We start from the raw sequence: 17,728 nt of genomic DNA on the forward strand, positions 1-17,728 counted from the left end.
ATCCAGGGGCCTGATTTCTATAATATACAAAGCAATATCGCTTTTAGTGCTCGACCCTAGGTCCTATGCTGCTGGCTAGGAGAGGGAGCTGGGCAGGGGTCAAGTCCCAAAACTTAAAGTGGGGGGACTAATCAAAAAACACAACGGTATGTGATGTCACCAGACATTAGCATATCAAGGTGAAATATGTACATTTCATTAAATTGGCTTTGCATAACCACCCAAATTGCACAGGACGAACGGCGTTTGCCTTTCATAAAATCAACACACACATAAAACCAAGAAAGTATATTTTCTTCTAATAGTGTTTTTGAAAACGTTAAAAGGTGTGCATGTTTTAAACTCCAAGAACCAATACAAATGCTTTCCCTGTGACTTGCAGTACCGAAATGGGACATTTCACCTTTAGTTGTTCGTTGCTCTTCATCAGGTTACATAGTGCAGTGAAGTGCCTGTCCTGCAAACCTGACAACTGCGTTTCGATCCCTGTCGGCTTTAATTCATAAATACGAAGAGGACATTCAATATTTGTCATTTTAGCTGGGGGGGACTGAGTCCCCCCTCTGAAAAAAGTGGGTGGACTCTGTCCGCCCGCGTGTACCCTCGACTTGAGCCCTCGAGCTGGGAGAAGCAATACCCCAGGAGACCAGGAACAGAACATACAGAGAAGCAGTTCCTGCACTATGCCTGCGTCTGGCGGAAAGACAAACAAAAATAATCTCACCCTAACAATTCTAAGCCGTGCTGGAGGGGATGTGGAATAGAGGGCACACTTTTATACACTCTCTGGTGATGTCAAGAAATACAAGATTTCTGGCTTGAGGTCAGATCCAAACTGTGTGGAGGTACCAGGGGATCCCATACTCTACAACCTGGGCTTTGATGCTTCAATACAACAGATCTGCACAAAAACTGAACTTAAGCTATTGGCGCACTTACTATTGGCGGCTAAACTCTCAATTCTCCATCTATGGAGAAGGGCTGAGCCTCCGTCTATAAATGTATGGATGGACAAAGTGTGGAACATTCTTTCAATGGAGAAGCGTACAGCTAATATCAGAGGCTCTCACCTGACCTTCACGGCTACCTGGGCAGTGTTTTTGAAACATGCGCAAAAGGACTTCAACTCCCTAACGTGCACAACCTAATTGAAAGCCCTTAACCTTATGGAACTACCCAACAGTTTAATCTTTACTGTTTTAATTGTATGTGTTTTTTCAATAACCTGTCTGCAGCTATGATGCAAAACACCTGTTTATTGAATGCCGGGAGTTCCCTTGTATATAACATCAAAAAATCACGAAACTTTTACATTTATAAAAAATATTTCTTTACAATATAAAATAACAATATAAATATATCAGTCCTATCCACCTCATACAACATTCTAGCAAATAGCATTAATCTGCGTTTCATCACTTACACTACAAAAACAAATTAAAACGAGTTTACACTTCAAAACTTGAACTGGAGTGCCTGTAACAGCTATTTGCAATACTAAAGGGAGAGCAAAAGGGGAGGGGGGCGCTGACTTTCTGTAGTAAGGTGTGATTGACTGATTTGTCCCCAAATTTGGGATGAGTGCCAGAAAATTGTATTTGTGCAGTTTTGAAACTAGTTCTAAAAGCTACGAAAAGACATATGTTTTTGGCCATACGAGCTCCCTTTGGTTGTCTGGTCACTTTGAGTTCTTGTGACATGATGGCCCTCCAGGATTCCCAGTATGTGTGACGTATGGGCATTGGTCGGCTGTCTAAAGCCTGAACAAGTACAATGCAGTATGTATGATTAAGAGGGAAAACTCCACTGTCTAAAACCTACCCATAAAAGTGCTCTATATGGAATTTAGGGGCTGGCTCTGTGTCTAAAGCCTGACGATGTCTGGTGAATATGTGACGTACAGCGATCTTATAGGGGACTTTTGCCCGTTTATTTTGCCTTGCTCTGCATGATTCTATAAGAATAAAAGGCCTATGTGCAGTGGCTAACATAATCCATGTGCAATGGTTGATGTGCTCAGTGTGTGATGGCTGATATGCTATGTGTAGAATGGCTATCATATACCATGTTGGTTGGTTTGCCATGTCTATGTGGAAATGAGGTGTTTGCAATGGAATGGCTATGTGTAAAATGTGCAATGGCGGACCTAACCCATGTCTGATATGCTCAATGCGTAATGTCTGACATGATACATGTTCAATGGCTATTACGTTCGAAGTTGAGTGACTGACATTGTCTATGCTGAATGCGTGAAGCATGTGCAACAGCGGATGTGATGATCCATATGCCATAGTTGTTAGGATCCATGTGCAATGGTTGGCATGGTCTACATGCATGGTTGGCATGATATATGCGCAATGGATAACATGTTATATGTGCAATGCTGATCATGTTCCAAGTTGAGTGCCTGACATTGTCTACATACAAGAGATGAAGTGTTCCCTGTGGAACGGCTATGTGTAACCTGTGTAATGGCTGAAGGTGATCCATGTGCAATGACAAATGTGCTGCATGTGTAATTGTTGAGATACTATATGTGCAATGGCTAGTATGGTCCCTGTTGAGTGGCTGAGAACCTCTATGGACAAGGGATGTGTCCCAATGCAACGGCTAGGTTTAACATGTGCAGCAACACAGCATCCACATGCAAAGTCTGATGTGAACCATGTGCAATGGCAGACGTGATCCACATGCAATGGCTGTCATGATCCATGTGCAATGGCTGGCATGTTTAAAGTTCTGCGGCTGACAATGACTATATGCAAGGTCTGATTGATGTGTTACCTCTGGAATAACTATGTGAAACGTTCAGTGGATGACTTAATACATGTGTCATAGTTGATGGGATCCATGTGCAATAGTTGACATGCTACATGTACAATGGCAGATGGGCCATGACCTGTGTGCACTTACTATCATGTTTTAAATTGAGTGGCTGACATTGTTTATGTGGTTTAAGTGCAAGGAATGTTGTGTTCCCTGTGGAATTACTAGGTATAACTAGTGCATTGGCAGACGTGACCATGTGCAATGGCAGCTGTGCTGCATGTGTAATGGCTGAGATACTACATGGGCAATGAATATCATGGCCCATGTTTAGCTGCCGAGAAAGTCTATGTGCAAAGAGAATATGTGTTCTCTGTACAATGGCCAACACGCTATGGGTGCAAAGGCTGATGCACCTCATCTTAAACTGTTAACATGCTAGAAATAGCTATCATGTTCCAAGTTGAGGGGCCAGCAATGTCTATGTCCAATGGAAGATGTGTTCCCTGTGCAATAGACATGTAACATTTGCAAAGACGGCATGTTTACGTAAAACATATGTGGTTAAAAATACATGCGGTCCTTGTTTTGTGTTTTTAATTCTAGTTCAGAGAGCACTACTGTAAAGTGGAGATGGTCATCGTACCACTGCTCACCAATTTGTTAGGACCGTTTTTCTATACTCTGGCCTGGTGGACAGATGTACAGAAGGCCAACCTAGTTTAGTGACATGGATAACTCTGGGAGCTGTAGCCAAACCAGTTAAAGGTAGAAAAGCGAGTGGGCAAGTCTAAGTTTAAGGAAGGGTGAGCTTGGTAAGGGGTCCTCAATGGGTAAATACAGTGAAAAATCAAGGACACACTTAACAAACAATTATAAAAATACTTACTACAGGGCCACAGAGATACACAACACTAACTTTATAAGTCCATCCCTAAGATGTATGGGGCCTTGTGCCCAAAGTTCACCAAAGTTCCACACAGTTTTGTGGTAAGGGAAAAAGTTAGAGAAGGGATTCTGGAGTCCAATAAAGAGTTCCAAGAAGTAGAAGACAAGTTGTTCTTGTGAATAAAAGTGCTCTGCTCTTGAAATGCTTGCACGAATAAGCAATGGCAAAGACAAACTGTTACAACACTTTCTAAAAGTTACCAAACTTTAAAAAGGGATTTAAGGGTTCAGGTAAGTACCGTTACAACTCAACCCCCTAATCCGATTCTTCTTAGGACTTGGTAGGTCATATGAAGAGGGTGCAAGGTTGCTTTTCCCGCCTGCAGCTCCGGTCCTTGATGCCCAGGGGTTGCCGGTTCAAGCACTTCTCCAGTCGGCGACAAATGCTGGTGCAAGGTCTTCAGGGTGGAGAATGCAGCAGAACTCGATGCAGGCCCCTCTCAGCACAGGACTGGCTGCAGGAAAGCTGTTTTGGACGACAGCCATCGACGCACAGCAACGCAGAGACACACACTTGTGGCGGTCAGACTTAACCTTGTATCTCGAGGCATCTTGCTAATGGAACCATGAAATCTGCCAAAGATGAGTCCCGTAGCACAAACTGTCAATCCGCAAAGTTCCAGGCCACAATGCGGAATGGCAACATCTGCAGCACTGTAGCTCAAACTCACAGCTGGGCAATGTGAGGAGCCAGGAATGAGACTCGGCCACAAGGATGTCATGGTTTTGGTCAAAGACTTTAATTAAAATAAAAGGGGGTGGAGAAATGTCTCTCTTTCCCTGCTCTAAGAGGTGTTTCCCTACTTAAAACCAAAAATAAGGATCTGTCAGTGTCGAAATGTCCAAAGCAAAACTGTTCTGTGTCTACAGTACTATTCTGGCCCCAACATTCTAACAAACTAAATCCTAAAGTGAAAAAGGTAATGTCTTTGGCCTTCAGTGGCTCACAAATGTTAAAAAAGGAAAATTGCATCTCCACCACAAAAGCTTCAACGGGATAGAGATCCTTATTCCAGAGGGTGATTCCCTTCCCCTGGACTTCTCCTCCCTTGGCTTCTTATTCAACAATGTCAGTTCTTTGGGATTTCTCTTGACCAATACTACAATTAGTGTCCAAAACAACTTGGCTTTCTGTCTTTGTTTTGTTAGGATACCTAGTGTGCTCTCCTTCCAGGTTTCCCCCCTTCTTCTCGTAATCAGCAAAGCCTTCATGCTAATCCTGATTTGCTTTTCTCAGGACCTCTTTGATTCACATATTCCCTATACAATGTTCAACTTGTCTTTGCCTGGTGCACTTCCCTACCATGGCTTCTTTTTATACACACACTTGCAACTGCCTGGTATTCTCTCCTGCCAGGGCTTTCTCATATATCCTTTTTACACTTTTATTTGTCTGGTATGCTTCCCCGACACGGCTTTCCTCAGATGAGCTCTGCGCCCGTCTCAAAATTGATAGACTCTTGTTTCTGCTTTTTCTGATGTTATATCTGCCTGTTATTCTATCCTGTCAGGGCTTCTTTCACATGTATATTGCATACACTCACATATGTTAAAGTCTTTGGTTTCCCTCCTTTCTCTCTTTCAAAGAAATACTTTTTGCTCATTCTCTCTCATATGTTTCTTTAATTTTTACTCGGTTTTGGCATGGCAGCCAATACGCCCCATCGTCCCGGCTTCCCCTGCGTGGACTCAACGGCTTTGGCTGGCGTATTCTCCTTTTTCCGCTGTAAACCGGCAACAGTTGTTTGGTGTCTCCTCTTTGGTTGCTGTATCCGCTTCTTAGCTTCTCTATGTCTTGCGGTCCCTGCTGGGCTCTTCCGCTTCGTGTCTTCAGGCTCGGGAAAGGCAAAGGCTGCCTCCAAACACCTGTGTACGCCGGGAAGCCTTCTGTTGACTTCTGGTGTTCCCACAGCGTGTTTCTTCCCTGGTTTTGCTTCTCAAGCCTGTCGGCTCCACAGCCCTCTCTCCAGCCTCACTGTCTCTCGGCTTGTTCAAGAGAAGCAGCTTTCTCTCTCTTTCTACTCCAGCAGCTCTCCCTAGACAGCTGCTCCACTTGTTTATAACTCCAGGGCACAAGTATGAGCTTGCAACAACTAGAGCACAGCCTGTGTTCCTGGCCTTCTTTGATCTGCATTCCTCCCATCATCTTCCTTGTTGCAGTGTTCTGGTAGTTATGGGAATAGAAGTCCATTTTTGAATTTCTCTAGGTAAAGTCTGAAAAGTCTGGGTAATTGTTCTTTAAAGATACGTCAGTTGTAGATAACTTGTAGGTATAGGTTGAGAAGGTGTTTTTGTAATTTGTAGAGGGTAAGTCAGATTGTGAAGACGTACATACAGCTCTCATTAGCAGGCCTTAAGCATCTTTCCTAGGTGGATGAGGGGAGATGTTACAGTATGCCATTAAGGCATTAGGCAGGGATGGGATATCCTCAAAAGAAGAAAGGGGATACCATGGCTCATCCGAAGGTGCTATGATATTCTCCCAGAGGTTATTTCCCCCCATGTGAACCTCCCTCATATTGCCGCCCCCACTTCCAAGGGCTCTTCTTCTCATGTCACCGAGCTGACGTTGAGAATGGATGTTCCCTCTACTTCAAGGGTGAAAGCTCCTTCGCAGGACTTCTGAAGATCACTTACAAGAAAGGGCTCTTTCCGGATAGCAGCAGAAGTTGGTCGCCAAGCCTTCTTCTAACAGGTCCACTGTCTCCTTACACCTCTTGCAGCTGGACAGGATACTTGGCTCCTTCAGGTTTCTTCCAGAATCTCTGAATAATGGGTCCAGGCATTGTCTTCTTATTAAAAAATCAGGTGAGAGCCAAAACTCCCACTAGCCAATCAACGATCTGGCCCACACACACATCCCATCAGTGGTCCAATCGGGACCACTGGTGGCACAGCTCATGCATACCATTCGACACACTGAAACCAGTTTGTGGATTGGGGGCAGACAGTCCTAGACCACTTAATGGCAGCAAACACTAAGGATTTTCCTGTCCTCACAGGTGCGGAAGAAGGGTTAGTCTTCGTGGCACGGACATGTTTGGACACTAGCCACAGAAGGTAGAATACATCAAAAAATAGGATAAAGTAACTGCTGTCATCAGCTTGTCTCTTAGGCACACTTAAAGGAAACACAAATCCTCTGAACGTTAGTCTAGGGCAAAAAAAAAAGTGTACCCCATTCTACTGCATCGCAAGATGCATTATGCAATGATAACAAGTTACCAAAAGTGATAATTTACCAAAAGTGGCAACAAAGTAACAAGGGAAACAGTGTTTTCCAGTACTGACAGCCTGAAGGACATATCAGTTTCCCCATGACAAATGAGCAAAACTGCTGGAGGCTTCACTAAAAAGAGCAGGTCAGATTAAAAAATAAAAAGCAAAACGTTTGGGGAGGCATAACATAGGCGTGAAAGGTGCTGGCAAGAGAAATCTTTTCCAACAACTACATATTTTCCAAGACTGTTCACTTTTCTGGACAATAACACCTGAAAATAATGTAACTTTAACAGAAGTGCTTACATTTCAACACCTGCTGGGTTCTCTCTTTAATGCACCCTACAAACGTGCTGATGTATTTGCTTCAAACGTAAAAGTATGTTAATGCAATTTTAAAACAACGATTGTATTTGACATGTTTCTTATGATAGGGCATTATAAAGCAGAAGGTGCACTGAATGGGTTATGGGTAAGGTCACAGGAAAGGCAGCGGCGCTGCCAGGGGAAGAGCTGATAACCTGAGTTGGCGACATCACCGTTCATGATATAATGAGGCCCTGATTTTCTCTCTGAACTGCAGATGTCACATTTTAGGCGGATGACAAACGACAGGTCTGTCAACTCACTTTCCATTTTTCGATATTTTCAACTTTTGCTTGTTGTGACAGGCTTCAAATGGATTAAATCCAAGCATGGCGTTTGACACTACAGCAAAATGGCTGCTATTTGTTGATTACTATTGATTTTCTTTGATACTTCATTTAAAAATCAATAACTGAGAAGAAAAATAGGCCTGGTTTACACATACTTAAACATACCATTGTATGCTGTAAGGGGCCGTTACGTTGGCAGGACACTGGCATCCAATTATGAGGAAAGCTCTTAACAGGTGAAAGCAAGGGCTTCTGGTCGATATCTTAGTTTTCATTCTCAATCAGGGAAAGTGGCAATAAATTAGGCTCATCTGTGTTACTTTGTCGACTTTGCAGCTTAAAACACCTCCAGCATGAGGCGGGATTTACATACAATGGCAGCATACATGACTGTCGCAGGGCATACCTGGAGTTCATCCGAGCCTTCAGCTTCTTCACTTTTTTCTTGGCTTTTTGTCTCTCATCGCTGTCTTTCAACGGCTCGGGCAAGGCGGTGCTCTCGATCACGATATCCACAATATATTTCTTTAACGAGAGATGTTCCTGTAGGAGATATTAAGGTAGTTAAAAAACGTTCCCACTTGACTTGTACAGCAAGCGGTGGACTGTAAATCAAGCAGAACAGACACCCAGAAGTAAACACCCCATCCATACGGCTGTTTATTTGGCCTGCAGTCGTTTGGGGAGGGAATGTTACAGATAAAGTAATTAGATAAACTTCTAGGGCATATTAAGGCGGCCCAGAACGTACATAATAACTAACAAACAAAGCAAATTTAAAAAGCTCAACAGCTACAAATCATGATGCCATGGCCAGCTTTCGTGTCAAAACGGAGAGTTTTGTTAGAAACGGCCGTCCGATTTCTAGCATGGCTTTCCGTCTAAGATACTTGTGATAGTGGCCACAAACAGTTCAGAACCACATAAGGAATAACGGTAATAGGACGAACCTCAGACATTGCAGGCTTTCGTGCCTTATGAGACACAGGACCGTCCCTTAAATCCTACATTAGGTAGGGCATTCTGGAAAGCAGAGATAATGCTGGGGCATATGGTTGCAACCTTATCACATCTGCAGGAAGAAGGCCTGGGACGAAGTTACTTCTACCCTGCAGGCCTACAAGTACAGTAGTGGCTAAACCCCCTACTGAGCCGTCACACCTCTACAAAACAAAAGTGCTCCGAATTTTAAAGGTGAAACAGGCAGTGTCAAGATATATACCTTCTTCACCTTTTGTGGTAAGTAACGTGGGCAGATTATGGGCTATATTCTGAAGACGGGTGTGAATGTGAAACAGTAGCAATCCAAACAGCAATGTACAACAGTCCACAATAAAGATATGTTCAAATCAAGGTAATAAGTAAAATATAAACACTTCCATTAAATACACCATATGGAAAAATAACTAAATAGAATGCACTAAAAAAAATAAGTGGAAAGAACACATAATAGGCAGGAGAACAAAAGATACACCACTCTGAATAATGAAACTGGGGTGAAATGCAATCAGTAACCACACTGGTCATGAAAGGATATGTTCTTGTGAGGAAAAGGGATTCAAAGTGACCTAACCAGACTCTAGGGACCAAAGATGGACCAGGGGTGCAGTTAAGAATCAATAATACTTTCTAGTTGTTCTTGTCGATTCAACAGCATCGAAGCAGGCGTCTTGACACTGTGTGGGCTATGTAAAGATAAAGAGTAAACCAAAAGCAGAACATGTGGGTCCTGGTGGTTTGAATGTGTTGGCCAGACCTGAAACATGTCTCGAAGCAATTTGACGGGAACAAACACTGGGATCCTGGATGACCTGGCTCCCGGGTTGCTGTGAGTCCAGGGGCTCAGGGACAAGCTAGGTCCTTGTTCGCGAATCACCAAACACAGGGAGGCTGGCAAACACCTGTAGAGGTTCTTCATCTCCAGTGGGATCCTGAGAACCGGTGAAGCTGGCAGAGAGGCAGGTCTTGCCCCAGAAGCATGTCACCCAAATGAGCCCTGGGGTAGTTAGGGAGCAGAGCTTGACTCTGCCTTGGATCACCTGCCTTCAACTCACAACTGGAGGACTTTGGAAAAGACCGCTCTCCCAGCAAGCAGGGTCCAACAAATTCTTAATGTATTCATTTATTTAATGGGCATTTGTAAGGGGCTCATACATCAAGAAAATTGTGTTTCAAATTGCCCACAGGGCAAGTGAAGGGAACAAGGAAACATCAAGACAATGGAATATGCAAAAATCCAAAAAGAAAAAAAGGTCCTACTAGGCCTTGTGAACATTAGGAACGTGCAAGTGCAGAGAGAGAGAGGGGGAGGGTACCGCTGAAAGGGGTAAGTGCTAGAGGATCCACAGAGGGGAGAAGTGCAAGGGAGACAGTTGCAAGGCAACAGGTAGTGCCAGGCAGTGACCACTATATGGAAGAGGGGTCACCAGCCCATACAATAAGTGCAGGCCTGTGCGGCAGCAGAGACCAAGTGGTGCCCAAAGGCAAGTGCAGGGGGAGGGTGGATGCTGCGGGTGATCGGACAGAAGACCATGACCCCGAAGGACACACAAGTGCCCAGGTCACCAATCACAGCTACTGTGGGGTTTTTAGCACAGAAGGGAGAGAGGGAGAGGAGAAGAGGAGAGTCTTGAGGTATTTGCAGCTGTCTCAAGACGGAGAAAAAGGGGGAGGCTGTTCCAGAGGAGGGAGTCAGCTGAGGAGAGGGAATGGTAGCCCGCTCTCTGCTTAGAGATATGATATGATAGTTTATTTATATATCGCCTATACACAATGTGTTTCAAAGCACTTCAAGGCAAGGGAGGGAACATGGACAAAATACAGTGACATTCTTACAGGCCATGAACAATAAGTATGTGAAATTAACTATAATACTCGGCCTGGCGACATTTCAGATAGTGTAAGAGCTAAAACACATATCAGGGAGGGAGGGGGTGAATGGGAAGGAAATGGGAACAGACAGGCTAATACCGTACTAGGCCTGATGACATTTTTGGTAGAGCAGAGATTGACAAGAGGAAAAGGAGAAGGAGAGCAGAAAGCAGGGAGAGGAACAAAACAAGCAACTATCGTACTAAGCCTGACGACATTTCAGATAGTGCTGGAGGGGAGGAGGGGCAGGAGAAAAAAACAACTAGGGGGCAGGAGACAAACATGGTTGCTACCATACTAGGTCTGTGGACAATTCTGATAGAGTAAGTGCATAGAGACAAGTAGGGGAGGAGGGAGGAGAAGGGAGGAAGGAGAGAAGAGAGCGAGAGCAGTTGCAGAAGTCAATAATAACACATGATATTGCAAGAGAACAGCAATGCAAGCAAGGATTCAAGATGCCGATGGGCATGGCATGGCCACCCTGCGTTCGAGATGCAGGGGAGTCCAGCATGAGAATAGAAGTCCTGAAGGGTAAGTACCCAGAGCAAATGAGTCCATAAAAGTCAAATTCAAGGATTGGTCACAGTACGGTGATGGCAAACCAAAATGTATCACGACAAACTCCTGCAAAGGTTAGCTATACGGAGGGGGGGTTAGAAGGAGAGGGCTTACAAAGGCAGCCAGAGGGGGGTGTGGGGAATACAGCGAACACAGGCAGCAAGAGGGGTTGGGGCACAGCAAACATCACGGGCAGCAAGAGGGGGTTGGAGGGACAGAGAACATCACAGGCAGCAAGAGGGGTGCGTGACAAGCAGAGAGTTGGAGTCGGAGGATCAGAGGGATCTGGAAGGAGAGTATTCGGAGAGAACAAGCTGCAGATAGCATCGTCTCCGGCCCAGATAGCCTTAGGGATGATGCAGAGGGATTTAAATTTGATCCTTGCAGCAACCAGGAGCCAGTGGTGAGATTTTTTGGGCTGGAGAGATACGGTCCCTGGGTTTAAGGCCAAGGATTAGTTTTGCAACCCTTTTCTGGATTAGCTGAAGAAGGGGCGGATAGAAGAGGAAGGTAAGTTAAGGAAGAGGCTGTTGCAGTAGTCTGGCCTGGAGAGTACCAGCGCTCTAGAGAGAATGAGAGGAGGACAGAAGAGATGCAGAGGGTAGTCGAAGTCCAGAGATGAATCGATTAAGTAATGATACACTCCCTCTTTTATAGGCAAAATTCCAAAGGTGAATGGACAAAGGCAAGCCTGCTTTAAGGGGTCCAATCCGTGCCTTCGAGACACGTGGTTTTTGCCTTCGAACATCATGCCCAAAGTGCTTTGTGGTAAAAGAAGTGGAGAGGGCAGGAAGAGCGGTAAAGAGAGAAACAAGATGGTGGAACCCTTCTCCAGCTCTGCTGATCTCCCTCTGTGTACACTACCACTGCCACCTTAACTTGCTCACAGCATCAAAGGCTGTTTGCTATGCAACACCCTGGTGTGAGGCTAGTTCTTTTGTGAAGGGTGTGGCCTTTGATTCCGGTTTCCCAGGACAACTCCAGCTGAGGGAGTATCTTGCTGCAGAGAGGTCTTATCTGACCTCAAAAAGGGTTAAATAACGGCAGCCCTCAAGGCTCCCATCCTGCTGGGTGCAGCAGACACAACACGTCTGGGGGAATACACACAGTCAACCCACAGCTGACCTATTTCGATATAAAGATATCATAAAAACAACATCATCATATAAAAACACAATTCAGGATTAAAATACAAATCGGCTCATTCAGAGATAGGAGCTTGAAATAAAATAATAAATAAATAAAACAGCTCATGAAATAACAACATAGTCATAATGTGACATCAATGAGCAATTACACAGGAAAATCTAATCTTGAGGTAACAGATACAAATCTATGATTTAGACAATCCACAAAGCAGCAACCAAATCATGTCAGAGCTTCAGCTATTAAATGCATATAAAGTACTTAATCATGTCATTATAGCTGCTGAGTCCCCGAACTCATTAACCGACTCCCAGATTCTATGTCTCTTTTCAATGTAGGGCTGCAATGACATGAGGTATTGCAATGGTCAAGACTCAGTTCTACTGCACGCAGTGCAGATAAAATGTTCAGATAGCTAGCATTTGTGTAAGGTTACCCACTCTCATTTCCCTAACTTACGCCAAGCCCATACCAAATGTTTTGCTGTTGAATAGACAATGAGACCATCATTAGCACAACAGCAGAGAGACATGGTTCTGGCAGATCTTTCCCTGAAAAGTGGTCTTAAAAACATTCTTCTTGGCGTTAAGTATTGTGGGCAAAACAAAGTGGGAGACTTTCAACTGTAGCCAGACAGAACGGGCAGTTTGCTGACACATTGGTGTTCCACCTATTGCAGAGACTTGCTAACAATAAGGTGCCCATTCAAAGTTTCAGATACAAAGCTCTTTCATGCTTTGGGTTGACATAGTCAGGCTATGCTTTGTACCCTACTGATTGCTTCAGCGCCCCAGTATCTTTGCAGCAGGGTGGATTGGCCTACATCGCATATAATGTCCTGCACTGTCTTTGTCTCATAGGCATTCTTGACAACTAGTCCACTTTGACTGGTCATTCACTCTGGACTTGACCATAACTTGCTCAGCACTATGGTATTGCGATCATGTCCACCTGCCCGAGACATAAGGTCAATGAGTGCTTCTTTTCACTTGCCCGGCTGCAGAACTGTCCATAGCCTTATCCAATAGTAAACAGGCTGTGCATTCCAAAACATCTCAATACATTGCATGCCCTTCTCCAGAAAAACTGGTAAACTAGGTGTGCCATATGGTAAGGCAAGGATGTTTTTCAGATATTCCTTTTCTAGGTCCGAGACTCGAGCACCCGATGTTCCCCAATAGCTCAGTTCCAAAAGTAGCTGCCTGACAAGCTTGAGCCTTATAGGCCTCAAGTGGGACCCAAACAGCCCCATTCCCATGCTCACTTGTGAACCTTGCAAGGGCTCCACTATGCCTCGCCAGAGGGACTCCTGCTTTGGCCAAATGCCCATCCCAAAGGCAATTTTCCTCGACCCTTAGGACTAAGTAGTCATGGTGGTTGACCTGCTTAATGGGCCATGCACTCAGGTCGACTTTATCAACTACTTTTTGTTACGTCTACCACTGTTAAAAATCATGGCTATCGTCTTTGAGGCATTAACTGTCAGACCATTTTTGTCACAAAATTCCCCAAAAGTTTTGAGTTGGTTCTTAAAACCACCGGGCGTTAAGCAAAGGAGAACGGTGTCATCAGCAAACATGAGTACAGGAATCTTATTTTTTGCTAGGGCCGGAGCATCGTCCTGAAGCACCAGTAGTTTCTCAATCACCCTCGTTGATGAACACACAGAATAACAGAATCAAAAGCTGTCCGTAGATCTATGGGTATCCAGTAATATGGTTGCAGTAAAATGGCAGATTTTACAAACAATTTGCAGCTAAAAGGATGTGGTGTGACCCGATAAAGGTTTTTCCCATTATACCACGCAAGGGGAGCAGGGGTTGCAGGGTTGCCCCCTGCTCCTCTTGTGCGGTATAATTGGTCCGAGGGTTGCAGGGGTGTCCCCCACATCCATTACATGGATGCCACAAAACACAGCCTTTTTGTTGCGATTTGTTTTAAACTGCCCTTTTCATGGCGACTTTATTACATGGAATCAATCTATGAAGATGGCATAAATGCTCAGCTTCCTCAGTATAGCACATTTGTCGCAGATTAGTCTAAGGCACAGTCTTTGGTCACTGGAACTTAATCAACTGCAAAAACCAGCCTGGAGATTTATGACCCCATTTTCCTCAATCCAGGATTCAAGATGTTCCAGGATTACACAGGAATATATCTTCCCGCCTGTATCTAATAAGGAGGTGGCACAGCAATTGCTAGAAGAGTACCTGGAACCTTATATTTCAGCTCAGGTCTAGAATACAAGTACCATGTTATGTCCAAGGGCCATATTGAATAATCTCATAAAATATAGGACCCAAACCTCTGGTTCCGAAGCATAGAAATACACAGGAATCTTATCAGGGCCTCAGGCTTTTCACCACTTCTGGCTCTTGAGGGCACGTCCTACTCCCTCAGCATTCAAGACTAATGGGTTGAAGCTGCAAACCAAATCTCACTGGGTTTGGTTAACACCCGGAGGCCCTGGGTTCTCAAGGTACAACTCAGTGAAGCAGTTAACCCAAACTGCCTCTGGTTGCAACCCTGCAAGGTGTTACAATCCTTCAGGCGTCCCATTTCCATTATGGCCCAGAATTCTCGGGAATAGCCACTGTCAATTGTTGACAAAGGAGAGCTCCACAGTTCCCCCACCCAGACAGATTTCTTTGCTTTTTAGGATTGCACGATAATTTTTCCTAGCCCCACAAAGCCCCAAAACACCCTCCTCGTGAACAAGCTTACCCTGCCTAATCCGCAATCTTTTAGCTCGTCAGCAGTCGTTGTTGTACCAGGGCATCCTGCCCTGTGAATGATAAGAAGCTGCTTTGTGGGGTTTGGTGAAAAAAAACAAGGCTCTTGGTTAGTTTCTCATGAGTCTCCAGTATTTCAATCGGGTCCTCTAGGTTTGACGGAAATAAACAACCTCTAGGGGTGATACAAATACTATTATAAGCCATTTGTAACACTTGCTCATGGTCCAGCGGTGCCCGTTTAATGGAGTAATGGCTAGGGCGACATATGGGCCTCTGTCTTCTTTAATGGCACTCCTAGGAAGGCTATCAACCACCAGAACTAAAGGGTGATGGTCACGCTCTACTCTCTGGGATATAGTAAATTCCCTGATTAATACCCAAGCTTCCAGGTTGACCAGAATATATTCAATCCTACTCCTGTGAACACCATTGTCAAATGTTGCCACTGCAGGAGAATCCCCCGGGAATGCAGGAGAATCCCCTGGGAATCGGCCATTGCAAGCCCTTAAATGAGCTCTCATAATCAATATAGAAACCTCTCAGCATTCCTATATTGTTTCTTTAGTTTACAGGCAGTATGGCCCAAACAGAGTCCTCCTCATCCAGAGCCTTGGTCATACTATCTAGAGGCTCGTATTGTAGATTGAAGTCTCCTACAACCAGGATCTTTGCAGGGGCATGAGGATTATTCCTCCATTCATTAATCCTCTTGTGGAGAAGGGGAAATATCCCCTCATCCTCCAATCTGCCGACTATACAAATTAACGAGAAGGACTTCTGTTCCATCAACAAGTTTCCCGTGGAGCTCCAAAAAATCATTAGATCCATTTGCATGAATGCTTATGTATACAAAGAGGGCAGGATTCACCCATGTTAAAATTCCACCACTGGGCTGTCCACCCTTCCCTTGTATAGCCGGAATGGAAAAAAGTGGTACACCCTGACAAATGGGGCGCTTCCAATGCCCACGTTTCTTGTAGATACATCACCCCAAAGGTGTGGATAAAATCTATCCAATCTCTTCAGTTAAATATTTGTTGACCCCTGCTATGTTCCAAGATGTAATCCGTACCCCGACCCCCAGCAGGGAATTGGTACAAGCGGAGTCCCATAGTCACCAAGTCCACGAATGCCACCTGTCCGATAGGTTGACAGTTTTGAGACTGGGATGCGGGGCCCGTCATTCAAGCTACCCAGTGGACAGACCCACCTCTGCATTATCCAAAGTGGGCTAGGCACAGGGTATGGATTCTGTTGGTTGTTTTATATTTAAAGTGTATAACTTCCACCAGGTTAGTAACTCTCATAATGACGGGACATAGGTTCAGATATAGAAGTGCCCTCAGTGCTGCAGTGATTAAACTGTCGAAGCAGCTGCCAGATAGGGCACCTGCAAACTCTGAGCTTGCTCTGTGTCACTGGAGAGCAGGAGCTGTAGTTCAGGAAACTGATGCAGTAGGGGACAGGTATATTCTATGTTTTTGACAAGGAACGTATGAAACGGGGGTCTGATAAGCATGCCCCCCTTTCTGAGATGAAATTACCTACATCATTTTATTAATTAATAAACATTAGAAAAGCCAGGGCTTCCACACTATTGCCAGATGCCGATTCCTCAAAATGCACCAGGAGTCCAACACACCTTCTGGGCACCTTGATTATCTCTTCAGGAAAACTATGAGAGTTGGATGTGATATATGATATGATATCATAGGGTATTTGTAACATGCTTAATACCCGGAGGTTTCTAAGCGCAGACCCGGGGATCGAACCTGTGTTGCTCTGTGTCTTCTTGCTTCCAAGGCGAGCACGTTGCTGCTGAGCTATCCTCCCAAGACAATCAGTGGCAGACATCCCCTTCTCCCTAAAGCCTGCAATTTCTGGCGCAGAAACATAGCCACCTATTGTGCCACACTGAGGTAATTAATGTGACCAATAATTGAGCATAATCACGATAAATGTTTGCCCACTGTAGCCGCAATTTAGCTCAGCTCTTACCCATTGCAGAGTTTGCTTATAATAATGTTGTTCACTTTGCCACTGGTACCTCACAGGTTTATGCAACATATGGATTCCATACCCGTATGTTTCTAGGCATGCCGGCCCCTTCCTCGTCTGTAACCGCAGTTGATCGCAGGGTAACTGAGATACAAGAGGGACACAAGTGCGTGTCCAGATCTCTTCATGCAACCCAAGAAAATATGAAGAGATTTGCATACCTCTGAAAATCCTCAGATGCAACTTTCCTGGTGGTAGACAAGGTGTGGCTGGTATCTAAGCACCTTCCACATCACTTAGTGCCCTCCAAACTTACACATCGTTATTTTGGTCCTTTTATTATTCTACGCAAGATAAACCCTGTGAATTAAATTACCTGTTTCATAGGATAGGATTCGTCCAGTATTCGACTCTTCCCTTCTTCGTGAACACGTACAAGGTCGGTTCCAATAAAATTGTGCATGTGCATCCTCCCCCTCTGACGGGTGTATCTCCAGAATTCAACCTCTCTGCCATTTATAATTCTGTTCATTCAGTAATACGTTCATTCAGATTAAACATATACATAAAAAAATATCCATACAACTATCTGAAATATCACAAGTAGTACTACAACAATACAAAATAAATAATACATAAGACCATCCAATCAGATTAGCAAGTTACAAAGAGACAATTGCATTGTATAAAAGCATTCAAGATTTTCCTACGCTTCATGGCACGTCTGAGAAAGGTTAACATAGTCCATCCCACCAAAGGGGAACCCACCATTAATAAATAAAATAAAGCAATCCGACATTGATCACACCTCTTGGCTCTAGTAGGAGAACA

General features: G+C 44.4%; 1 protein-coding gene across 5 annotated transcripts in view; it reads right to left on the reverse strand.

Annotated features, from left to right (window-relative positions):
* The window catches only part of SCAPER (S-phase cyclin A associated protein in the ER), a 4,210,252-nt gene that overhangs the window by 1,846,678 nt on the left and 2,345,846 nt on the right, over positions 1 to 17,728 (reverse strand). For all 5 annotated transcript variants that reach the window (XM_069624455.1, XM_069624453.1, XM_069624454.1 and 2 more), the window contains one exon: positions 7,996 to 8,132. In XM_069624455.1, the coding sequence (XP_069480556.1) occupies positions 7,996 to 8,132 (137 nt within the window). The remainder of the gene's footprint in view (positions 1 to 7,995; positions 8,133 to 17,728) is intronic.

Source organism: Ambystoma mexicanum, chromosome 11 (genome assembly GCF_040938575.1).
Source record: "Ambystoma mexicanum isolate Mex_15411 chromosome 11, UKY_AmexF1_1, whole genome shotgun sequence".
In the NCBI taxonomy this organism is placed as follows: Eukaryota; Metazoa; Chordata; class Amphibia; order Caudata; family Ambystomatidae; genus Ambystoma; species Ambystoma mexicanum.